At 45.4% G+C, this 12,764-nt stretch overlaps 1 protein-coding gene and 1 long non-coding RNA gene across 2 annotated transcripts in view; one reads left to right on the forward strand and one right to left on the reverse strand.

The window, feature by feature from the left end:
• The window catches only part of LOC125286055 (dedicator of cytokinesis protein 2), a 115,902-nt gene that overhangs the window by 45,652 nt on the left and 57,486 nt on the right, over positions 1 to 12,764 (forward strand). The window contains exon 26 of the mRNA XM_048230741.1: positions 4,688 to 4,783. Coding sequence (XP_048086698.1) covers positions 4,688 to 4,783 — 96 coding nt within the window. The remainder of the gene's footprint in view (positions 1 to 4,687; positions 4,784 to 12,764) is intronic.
• The window catches only part of LOC125286058, a 29,444-nt gene continuing 26,626 nt past the window's right edge, over positions 9,947 to 12,764 (reverse strand). Inside the window, exon 3 of the long non-coding RNA XR_007192124.1 lies at positions 9,947 to 9,994. This is a non-coding gene — a long non-coding RNA (uncharacterized LOC125286058). The remainder of the gene's footprint in view (positions 9,995 to 12,764) is intronic.

The raw sequence follows: 12,764 nt of genomic DNA on the forward strand, positions 1-12,764 counted from the left end.
TCTTTGCCCTCTCTCTTCTCATCTCCTCCTCTCCTCCCTTCTCTCCTCTTTTCTGTCCTCTCTTTCTCTCTCTCCCCTTCACACTTTTTGCCCTCTCTCTTCTCCTCACTTCCTCTTCTCTTCCTCCCCCCTTTATTTCCTCTTCTCTCCTTTCCTCGCTCTCTTCCTCTCTCCCCTTCACACTTTCTCACTATTTCTCTTTTCTCTGACATTTCTTACTTTTTTACCCCCTCCTCCTTTCCTCTTATTTTTATCCCTCTCTCTCTCTTTCTCTCTATTTCTCTATATCAGTGTCCTTTTCAGTCTGTGTGTAAACACCAGCTCCCCATCCCTGTGCACTCCCGATGCACCAGGGTGAGGCAGACAGTGAAGCTATGCTAGCTAGTGTGGGGAGGACAGTGCAACAAGGGTAATGAGACAGAGGGATGAGAGATGGATAGAAGGACGAAGGTTAAAGGTGTTGATAAGAGGACAATTGGAAATGCCACTACTGGAGGGAGAGAGGGAGGGAGAGGAGGGAGAAAGAGAGGACAAATAAAAAGAGAGATGTGAGAGATTAGAAAGAAATAATGAAGTGGAAATCTGACTAGATATTTAGCCAAACGTGTCTAGTCAGCCTTCTTGGAGGCTTATCCTACTAATACTACTACTACTGCTGCTGCTACTAGTACTACTACTACTACTACTACTATCACTACTACTACTACTACTACTACTACTACTACTGCTGCTGCTACTAGTACTACTACTACTACTACTACTACTACTACTACTACTACTACTACTGCTGCTGCTGCTGCTACACTACTACTACTACTACTACTACTGCTGCTGCTGCTACTACTGCTACTACTACTACTGCTGCTGCTGCTACTAGTACTACTACTGTTATTACAATAAGCCCTGTCAGAGTTACATCGAATTTAGAACAGCCAAGGGCTGCTGTTAGGCACCTATTAATAGTGGAGCTGTTCTAAATTCAGTGTAACCTACGGACTCGAGTGGCTTATTGCTTTTCTAAAACGGTTACTACATATCTGGCAGGATTTCATAAAATAAAGGCACAGCAACGAGAACTGTAACAATTTATTCATAAATAATCATTCTTCCGCAAATAAATATATTTCCTCTATCTGAATGGTTGCCAAACAACGTCGCAGCTACTTTAACTTTTGTATCAAGTTATAATAATGCAGTAACATAGAACGAAATGCGGTCAAGGTGTATGTTTGGGCTACAACGGCATTGAACGCGATTCAGCCAATCACAATCAAGGACCGGAACTATCTAGTTTTAGAATACTACTTCTACTACTATTACAGTATTACTACTGCTGCTACTAGTAACACACCAGTCTTTATTTCTGTAGCAGCTTTCTGTTAAGAGCCAAATGTGCTTTAGAGAATGCATCCAGAATAGACAGGTCAAAAGCCTAATAAAAACGCATTCCTCCTCTACACTCCTCCTCTGTTAGCTGACAGAGGACTGATCTGGTACGCCACGCTGTGCTGTCAGCAGTCGCCATGGACAGCCACTGAAGGTCGTTGTTTGTACCTCAATGATGTGATTTTCTGTAATGTTAGCTTGCGGGATGACAAGGCTATGCCTATGCAGAGGTGGAGATGCTGCTGCCATGCAGAGGTGGAGAACTTTGTCTCTGAAAAGCCCTCATGGTTAACAAATGCAAACTCTGACACAAACTTGCAGTACAGGTCGATGTGTGGGTTAAAAAAGTTGCATAGGCATAGCCAATCCAGCGTGCTTCTCTTTGTCAGCATGACTGACAGTGGACTGACCACTCAGCCAAGTCTGTGGTCAGCAAAGGAGACACACACAAAAACAAACCCACCACAGAAGGCCAGGCAGCTGTTGTTTTCTAGTTGGAGGTGGTGTTGGAGTTCGCGTAACCAGCTACAACCTCGATGTTCAAGCCAAAACAGCCCCAACAGGTCAGGTGGGAATATTGACTCATGATAACATGAAACAAAAACAACTCTTGGAAATAAATGCAGTACTAAATCAAGATGGTGATAAACAACGAATCATCTTAAGTAAACTATAGGATACGAAGCGCATATAAATTCACAGCACACACACACACACACACACACACACACACACACACACACACACACACACAGTGAGTGTGTTCTAGTTCTATTTTAGCTATTGGGATTTTGAGGTGCACCATATTGTAATGCAGCAGATGTGTTTGAACTTGGAAGAGGTGGGGAAAACACTAGAGGAGAGTGAGGGGTGAGTGAGAGAGAGTAGGGGGGAGAGGGCTGCATATGTCCCTGGGATTAGAGTGTGTGTCTATGCAGATGTGCGCTGTAGACTCCCGGCGCTGGTGGGGATTCGGAGCTGTTCATTGGGATGACAGTGCAACTCCAGGATTTGCTATCCACCGAGGAGTCCCGACTCCTCAGTCTTGATTTCTGCCTGTGGTTTTTGGACCGACGTGCCCAACAGCTGTTCCAGGTCTGCCCTCTCGGAGTCAATCCCTTTTGATATGCTTTATCGGCTTTTGCATCACGACAACTCCACACTCTCTCCTCCCTCCTTCTCCTCTCTCCTCTCTCTCTCTATATCTCTCTCTCCCTCCTTCCTCCCTCCCTCCCTCTCTTATTTTATAATGCCACACACACACACACACACACACACACACACACACACACACACACCACAATACAATACCAATTCAATAATACACATATAGGGTTATTCCACATGCCATTATGGTCATTCCCCGGTCCTGAAATGAAAATTCATCTATAAAGAGAGATTCACCCACACTACAGATACTAATCTCATTTTATTCCCCCTGGCCATGAACCCTGGGTAATTCCGTGAAGTCATCGGTGGAACACAGGACTCACATAGACACACTCACAGTACACACACACACACACACACACACACACACACACACACAAACACACACATACACACACACACAGGGGTCAGTGATAGTTAAGTATTGGCAGATGGGTGTCGTGAGGGCAGTCCATCTGATTTCGCTCCTGCGTGGACTGTAACACACCGGGACTAGCCCGAGTGTCCAGGTGAGTCACGTGGGCACCTGTGCCTCTGAGGACATTTAGCAGAGAGAAGAGATCACTCTCTCACACTCTCACACTCTCACTCCCCACTCCTGGAGCACTGGGACATTGTGAAGTCGGCCAGGCTAATGAGCTCTATACATTTTGCTTTGCACCACTTCATTTGGATAGAATCTTGTAATCACCCAGCAAACCACACATATCTAAAACTGCAGATTGCATTGACTTTAATCGTCTGTAATCTATGAAATACCTGTTCATTGAACATATGAAATACCAGTTCATTTCTGGGAAGTGTCAAATGACCATCACCTGTCTACTTATTAACGGTCAGCTGGTGGTGACCCCTTCCCAGTTTATCCTCCTTATCACGATGCATTCAAAGAAATAATTCATAATTCTCCTGTAGTCCACATTAGTGACCCAAATCCTACCCCTAATCCTAACACCGCATACTGTACATCTTACATAAGCACTTGCAACCACATGTAATTATGTAAAAGATGCCCTCTGTACTTGCTTAATGAACTAAGATATAAGTACATAACACCACAAGCAGGGTCATGGATGGACAGAACTCCTAAATAGATTAATGCAAAGAGAGAGTGATGAGAGAGCATGGGAGAGGAGTGGGATGAGAGAGAGAGGGAAAGAGAGAGAGAGAGAGAGAGTAGGCAGAGGAGGAGGAGGATCGTGAGCAAGCGGAATCTCAAGTTGAAAGACCTTGATACAGTGTATTGTTCAAACTGTTGGCCTCTGCAGTAGTTGGACTTGCAGTGGGGTTAAGCCTTTAAGAGTGTGATATGCTGTGTGTGTGTGTGTGTGTGTGTGTGTGTGTGTGTGGGTGTGTGTGTGTGAGTGAGGTAGAGAGAGAGAATCACTCACTCACAGTGTGTGTGTGGGGGGGCTTTGCTGTGGCTTTGTAAGAGAGGGATCTCTTTATCCAACTGTGGGCCCAACACTCAGCATGAGTTTATCAGGACCCAGGCTGTGTGTGTGTGTGTGTGTGTGTGTGAGTGTGAGTGTGCATGCTCGCAGATGGGGTCTGGTCAAGGATTTGTTTATGCCATGGGAAAAGCTAATACAAGCCTCAGCGCCCAATCAATGCCCAGGACCAATCAATAAACCAGAGAGCAAGATACAAAATACAGGCAGGGAGAGCCAGTGGAATGGAGGTGGAGTTGTTGTTAAGTTTCATACCTGACAACACAGAGATGTTGACAGCACACACACACACACACACACACACACACACACATAGCTTTGTGTACTCACCATCCTTCTTTATACTAACAGTTTCCTTCTCCCATTCTATTATTTTCTCTCTCTCTCTCTCCTCCCTCCCTCTCTCTCTCTTTCTCACTCTCACTGTTCAGTGATCAGTCTTCTATAAGTCCTCATTACCGCTTCTTATCAGTCCGATTGGCCATTGAGCTGGACAATCTCAGTCAATGTGAACACCATAAGAGGCAGATCAGCACGCTGCCTTGCAAGAACCTTTTAACCTGTGCCCAGATTGCTTTACCTGTGTGTGTGTGTGTGTGTGTGTGTGTGTGTGTGTGTGTTAGGGCTGTCTTAACAGGCTCTTGTAATAACATCTTGTGATTCTCCCATGTGTTTTGTAGGGCGACACTTTCCAGCATGTTCAGGCCATAGTGGCGTCCTTGCTGAGGACCATCAACCGCACCGTCATCAGCATGGACAGAGAACATGCTCTCATCGTGAGTAATGAGTACACGACACACACACACACACACACACACATGCATGGGCGCACGCGATTGACAATAACGTGCTACCAAGACGCCAAACGACACACACACAATTAATACGACAGCCTGCCACATACACACATATTACACACACACAGACACACACACACACACACACACACAGACACTCACACACACACACACAGACAGACACACACATGCAGACACGCACACACACACACACACACACACACACACACACACACACACACACACACACACACACACACACACACACACACACGCACACACAGAGAGACTGCTGTTACAATCACTCTGTATCTTCAAGGTGCTGCATGTGGACTAGACATGGTGAGCAGTGTTAGCATAGGCAGTATGACTTGTCACATTCAATAATATTTGTCTATATCGGCTGCTGCTCTCAATGCACAATGAGTCTATTGCCTTTGTAAAAATCCCAGCCTAGATTGTCAAGTGCTCAGGATGTAAATTTCCAGCCGTGTGTCAATTGCTATTGATCTACAGTGGTCTCCTCCCAGCTTTAATATAAGCAGTAGTGAAGAGGTGATGAACGGCCTTCAGTGGCTCTGAGAGGTATTGACCAGAGCTGGCAGTCGCAGCTCCACACCCTCCGTGCACTCTCACACACACACAACACACACACACACACACACACACACACACACACACACACACCCACACATACATACACAACGCACATACAAAACACACACACACACACACACACACAAACACTCACACAAACACTCACACACACAAACACACACAAACACACACACATAAACCTTCTTTTCTGCCATCCACCTGACATGCCCATTGTATGTCCTCCAGCCCTCCCTCCCTCTTTCATCCCACCATCTCATCTCTCCCTCTCCCTCTTCATGTACTTTCCTTCTGACGGAGCTCGTCTCCACTAAAGCCCCTGATTACTAATTGATCAGGTGCAGGTGAGTCAGGGATTGAGGGCTCCACTGATCTCTGGCTCGGAGTTCTCTGTTGGCTTGTTGCTGTGGGACGAGGCCCAGCGGCCCCATCAAAGTGTGTGGTGCTGAATGGGGGATGAGGAGAGGAGTGCAGTGCAGCACAGCGCGAGCAGAGACGGTTGGTCAAGCGAGACGTTTCCCAGAAGGGTTCTTCCTGTTCCCCTATATGACGCAGGGTTTGCCAGCACCACGCCTTTTTAGGAGACAGGAACTGTGTACAATTCCATCCCATTGTAGAAGCCTGGGCTGCTTTATCTTGTGTTCTAAAGGATCTTTGGCGCAAGTAAATGCTCAGTGAATGGACAGAGATGGCTGGATACATGTAAGGAAAAATGTATAGAACGCTGGTCATTATTGGGAAAATAAGCCCCGGCAGGGCGAACCAGTCTTGCTTCGCCCTGAAGGGACTTATTTTCCCGATAATGGCCGGTGTTCTATACATTATTCTGCTTATTATACGGCTACTTGCCAAAACGAAAAAATAAAGTCCACGATATGTCTCTTTACATTAATTTGTTTCCGTTTCGTCATGGCCGGAAGTATTATACAAAACGTAAATCAGAAGCACAAAACCCGTTGCCATTGACAGCGGTAATTATATGTTTAAGCGGTAATTACATTGTACATGAATATATTTACCGTAGACGCGGTACATTTTATGTAGAGCGGAGCGCTAGTGAGCGAGGAGCGGAGCGGATGGAATTTTGTTGGAGCGCGGAACGCTTTTTAATTTAGAGGCCGGAGCGGCCGCTCTGTTCCGCTCCAATTTCGCTCCGATACCGCTCACACTACGATTCTGAGGCATGCCCAAGACCAGCCAGGATTCACATCTTCATAATGAAACCAAGACCGTTACATTTCAAAACAAAGATGTTGGCCATAGTAATGTAAATGATTAGACTTAACCAGAGTGATAGCCGCTTTCACTGACTAGCATTCAGAAACAGGGGCAGGGACACAGACCACGAAAACAGCACACACTAGGCACCTCAAACACACACACACACACTACACATACAGGGGTGGACGCAGCCCCCCCCCCCCCACACACAAAAAGGATCACACACGAGGAAGACCTAAAAGGGTAACACGCTACACTAAAACTTATTAAAGGAATACGCCACTCCTAGGTGAAATTGGGTCACTCCCCGCAGTCCCTAGGGTTGGATGAGAGAACGAGAGCAAACACGAACTGGTGGTGTGAGTGTGGAGTGTGCCAACCCATGCCAACTGAAATGGAGTGTTTATGCTGTGCAGAGTGGGATAAAATACTGCCATCGATGGTGGGCAACGCTCCCGGAGAGGAGCGTGACCGCACTTGTGTCACTGCTACCGACGACTTTTTAGCAATGATCCATCCTGCAGTCTTCAGGTTTTTTTCCACACTCCACACTCACACCACCAGTTTGTGTTTGCTCTCATTCTCTCATCTGACTCGCCTTGACTAGTCGCAACGTCCTCTCTTTCCAGATCCAAAGCTCGCAACTCCTCTTCAGTGAACTCAGGTTCGAAAAGATAGGGTCTTGGATCTTGGTTCTAGGAACCTAGATTGACCCAATTTCACCTAGGGGTGGCGTATTCCTTTAAAACAGTAAATAAAGGCATTAACACACACAAACAACCCCCAGAGTTTTCCCCCGTATCCCAGAATGCATTGTCCCAGAGTCCGTAGCACATAGTCCAGCGTGCCGACATTAGCCTACAGTAAGTTTGTTGGGGATGAAGTCACTAAATATTTTAGAAAGGAAACTGAAAGTCATAGGGCTTACAAGCGTACTATTCCTACAAAACAACTAGATACTAACACATTTCGCGGAAACATGAGTGTGCTACGGCACATTTCGTGGAAACATGAGTGCTACGGAGAGCAAAGAAAAACGTAAGCAATTTCAATAGCCTATGCTTTACATAAGGCTGAAGTAAAACTTGGATGTTAAACCTGTATTATTTAGGCAATTAATCCCACTGATCCCTAGTTTTAGGCTTATTTGTATTGACGTTGGTAAGCTTGTTCGTTGTTGCACTGTTGGTGTTGCATTAGGCTTTTACAATACATGTTCTATGAGTGACATTGCTGTTGCTCTTAGTTCTTTGGGATTTAAGTTTTCTAAGGTGACAATTCGGCTTGTAGATTATTTCTCCCTCTTTTGGAGCGGGAGGATTTTGAAGTGGAGCGGGGAGCGAAATTGAGCGGAGTGGCCTGACGTGAATTTGAGCGGAGGAGCGGCCGAGCGAACAGCCACCTGAGCGAGGAGCGGGATATTTGCACCGCTCAGCTCCGCTCACTAGCTCTGTTTCCAACAAGACCACGCACTTGCCTGTACGTTAAAGTATGAAAATAAAAAAAATCATGTCCATTGGTACCAAGTATGTCTATCTTTCTGACTTATGAAAACAGGCGAAGTGACTGCAAAATAATAACATCATGTACAAAAACCAACGCTGCACACCCATTACTCTCGTTTGAATTACTCTCGTTTGAATTCAAGGCTCACATTGCATCCCAATTTGTTCGACAAAGAAACACCTTTTTTGCCTTTACTTTGTTCATGGCAATGCAGTAAAAAGTTGTAGAGAATCATGAGTGCATATATGAAATGATGGTAGATCTGGATAGCCTAGACTCTGCTGAAAAAAAACAATATATAATATGTGTGTGTGGCACTTACAATGACCAGAATAAATCCTTATGAATAAAGGTAGTGAAAATGCACTAAAAACAGCTTAGGGCTCTAAGGGTTAAGGTCTTTCACATGTGCAGAGTAAAGGGAGTGGTCAGACCGATGTGACACAGAAAAGCAACTGCATCAAAATACACACCGTTGATTTTATTTCCCCCCCAATCTGTCAGTTACAAAGAGATGAGACAACAGCCGAGTATGGGAAGGGGGTGCACCAGGGGAAGAGGACAGTGTCGGAAAATGGCTGTGTAGAAAAATACTGAGAGTGGAATCTGCTAATGATCCGAGGGTGAACAACAAAAATCTTTCTGTCTATTTCTTAGTCTGTCTCTGTGTGACTGTGTGTGTGTGTGTGTGTGTGTGAGAGAGAGAGATTTGCTTAGATGCCAAGAACACATATTTGAAGAAGAATAGGTGCACATCTGTGTGTGTGTGTGTTTGTTTGTGTGTGTGTGTGTGTGTGTGTGTGTGTTTGTTTGTGTGTGTGTGTGTGTGTTTGTTTGTGTGTGTGGTCATGCCTCACTAACTGTGTCCATTACAGTAATTAATTCACATATTCAGACATGATGCATGACTCAGGGCCATGTGAATGTATTTACAAATGGAATACATTCCACATCCTCTGTGTGTGTGTGTGTGTGTGTATGTATGTAAGTGTGAATCTATGTGTATGTTTATATGTAATGTAGTTGTGTGTGTGTGTGTGTGGGTGGGTGTGTTTTATGTGTGTGTGCCTCGGTGAGTAAGTGTTTGTGAGTGGCTGTGTGGCCTTTCTCATAATGATATAATAATAATATCTCTGAAGTTAAACCCCCGGTGGCCGATTGAACATGAGAGATGTCACGGACGACTGGTCCTGATGCCAATGCTCTCCGACTCATAACTCTCCGTCATAAACAACATCCTGCCATTTTACCCCCCGAGAGAACTTCGCTACATCTAACGCATAGGCCAGAGTCACCGCACTGTCACTCAATGTGAAGGGGACTATTGATTGGATCCTCGGATTGTCACTGTCCGTGGAGGATGCTATTGATTGGATCGAACTTTTGATTGGCAGCTTGCCCTGGATTGCCATGCGAACCCTCTCCTTCTGCTGGTTTTTTTTTTGTATTTTGTCTTGAAACAGTGTCTGGTTTCAACAGTCATGAAGTCTATTGAAGCAAATGAAGGATTCTATTGAAGTCCACCTGAAATTTGCACAAAATGAAATCACAAGAACCACACAAGTGAGCAACATTCCTCAGAGTCTAAGTCTGTTGCATCGGCATGGACACCGATTTCAGTTCATCGTGTCCTGGACTCCATCTGTGTACTGTATGTGTGTCCTTGGCAACGGTGTCCGCGGCTACAGCCACCAGAAGCACTTCTTGCGGAGCTTCTTGACGCGGTTTTTGGTGCGGTCGCGGGACGGCGCTTGCCGGGCAACGGGGAGCGGGATGTCGTAGTCTCCGTCCAGGGCCTCCAGCACGCCATGGAACCGGCCCTCCTGCTGACGGAAGTCATGCTCCACGCTGAGAAAGATCAGAGAGAAGGAGAGAGAGAGAGAACAGTGAAGGAGAGAGAGAACCGTGAAGGAGTGAGAGAGAACAGTGAAGGAGTGAGGGACAACAGTGAAGGAGTGAGAGAGAACAGTGAAGGAGTGAGAGAGAACAAAGAGATGGAGAGAGAAAGAGAACAGAGAGAGGAAGTGACAGAGAACAGTGAAGGATTGAGAGAAACAGAATAGAGAGAGAGAGAGAGAGTGAGAGGAGGAGACATAAGGAGAAATTGAGAGAGACATTACCATTGCTGTGGCATTACTAGAGATGCACGATATATCGGTGGCCGATATATTATTAGCCGATAAGTGAAAAAATGAAAATATTATTATCAGTGCGATAACAGAATTCTGGCCGATAATTTGCGCCGATATTTTTCCTAATTTAGGCCTACGTAAGGTCCGTCTGGCTACACTGAGCTACTTGAGCTTGGTTGGCTATACTTTTTTCCTCAATATAATGTCAGCGGTGTGAATGTATTTCACCACTCTAACAAAATCTGTGGATATCGTTCATTTGGGAATCTGTGCATCTCAAAAATCCTCTCGTGAATTATCCGCCATTTAACCTTAACAGAGCCGGAGCTCAGCCCTATCTAGAGCCGCCTTGTGCTGGTGTGTTTGCACTTTACCGCTGGTCGGGGAAACAAATAAACAAACTCGTTAGTGGGACGAGTACATAAGTAGGCCTAGTTCTAAGTTGTGTTTTAGTATTATATTACTTTAGCTTGGGTTTTGTATTATTACCTAGAAATATGCTAACCATTCGTGCTTCAGTTTCAGACAGGTCATCATAATAAGTTATTAAAACCTTCGGGGCTAACGCCTTTTATTTCTGCTGCAGCAGGTTGTGCGCAACAGAGTAGATGGACATAAGATCCGAGGAGTTGCAGCTTTTTTCAGTTACCCGCAGTTGAAACTAAACCTTTCCCTCACAAACTCCAAATTGCTATACCAAATCTTTGGCTATACTGTAGCTTATTCCAAGCTGAGCCGTTTATGAGTGTTTAGTCCTAAATGAAAATGATTCAAACTCTCTAGCCACTCACTCGCAGTTCACTGACGTCAGGTTCACTTAAAGGAGCCACACATACTGTAGGGCTAGGCTACTGTTATGTTGTTGACTGCCGTACTATTGAGGACTATTATGAGTTCTGTCCATCATTTGGTGGTACTGTAGGTAAAATTACTGCAATAAAATGATGCTTATTAAATGCTTTCCCCAAATCACTTTTCACAATTTTTTTTCAAGAGTAATATTATCGGTTATCGTATCGGTATCGGCCACAACAAACCAATAAATATCGGTTATCGTTATCGGCCTTAAAATTCCATATCGGTGCATCTCTAGGCATTACATTATGTATGGTGGTATACTGGTATGGTCACTGTCTTTGACAACTCTCAGATAGATAGAGATGGATAGATACAGAGGGAGAGAGAGTCAGAGAGAATGACACATGGACAGATCGAGGAGGCAGTTAGCAATTTTTTTTCGCTCATAATTCACTGGGCCTGTCAGTCTTGACAGCCGAGTGCAGCGCAGAGAAATGAAGCATCAGTCAAACACAGTGGCAAACAAAAAAGAAATCGATACCCATGCCACCCCAACCCGACGTTGTTCCACACTGATCAGCTTTCTTTTTGCTCTCTGCTAACTCACTTACATGCTCTCTCTTTCCTAAACACACACACACACACACACACACACACACACACACACACACACACACACAACCCTTTAGTTAATCAGTTGAATCAGTCTATGGCTCTGGCCTTAAATGAAAGTCTAACAATCCATAAAGGCAGCTGTCATGACCTGATCAATTTCCCTAAACAGGTAGAGAATTAAAAGACAGAGAATGTGTGTGTGGGTATACATGTGTGTGTGTGTGTGTGTGTGTGTGTGGTGCGTGTATTTGTGTGTGTCTACAAACATTAAAGTGGAGAGAGGGATAGGGGAATAGAGAGAGAGAGATGAGAGTAAAGGAAGTGAAGTGAGAAAGGGAGATGGGGGTCATGGCACCCTGCTTGCCATGGACCACACGTAAACTCCACGGGGAGCAGCAGAGAGCTGCGGGAGAAAAGGGGGATAGAGAACAGAGAGATGGAGAGGGAGAGAGAGAGAGATGAGAGGGAAGGGTGGAGCGTAAAAGGATGGGTGATGGGAGTGGTGTTGAAAGCCTGGAGAAAGGGAAGGGACATGGGAGAGGGAGGTGGGGGAGGAAGAAGAAGTGCATGGAGAGGAGTGGAGGGAGGACAGGAAGATGAGGGAAGCTTGGAGGGAGAGGGGGGGAGGGGGGGTAAAGAAAAGTGCCTCAGCTCTGTGATGTTTTCAAAGACAGCCCCCTCACATAGACACACACACACACACACACACACACACACACACACACACACACACACACACACACCACTCTCTATTCCTGAGAGCCGTAGCCCCCTTCTCATTCCATCTCTCTCTTGGCCCTCACACCCTCTTTCTCTCTGAAGTCCTTCTGAACACTTCAGGTTGCACACAAACGTGTGTTTGGGAGCTTTCTTCATCCAATCTGTCTCATATCTCTCTCTCTCTATCTCTCTCTCTCTCTCTCTCTCTCTCTCTTTTCTCTTTTCCTTTTGTCCTGTCCTTCCATCCTCCTCCCTGTCATCTCTGAACTCTCTCTCTCTTTGTCTGTGTGTGTGTGTGTGTGTGTGTGTCAGGAGGATTCATCTTTATTTCAGCTTACAGAATAGAAGCCAGT

This window comes from Alosa alosa, chromosome 21, assembly GCF_017589495.1.
Source record: "Alosa alosa isolate M-15738 ecotype Scorff River chromosome 21, AALO_Geno_1.1, whole genome shotgun sequence".
NCBI lineage: Eukaryota > Metazoa > Chordata > Actinopteri > Clupeiformes > Clupeidae > Alosa > Alosa alosa.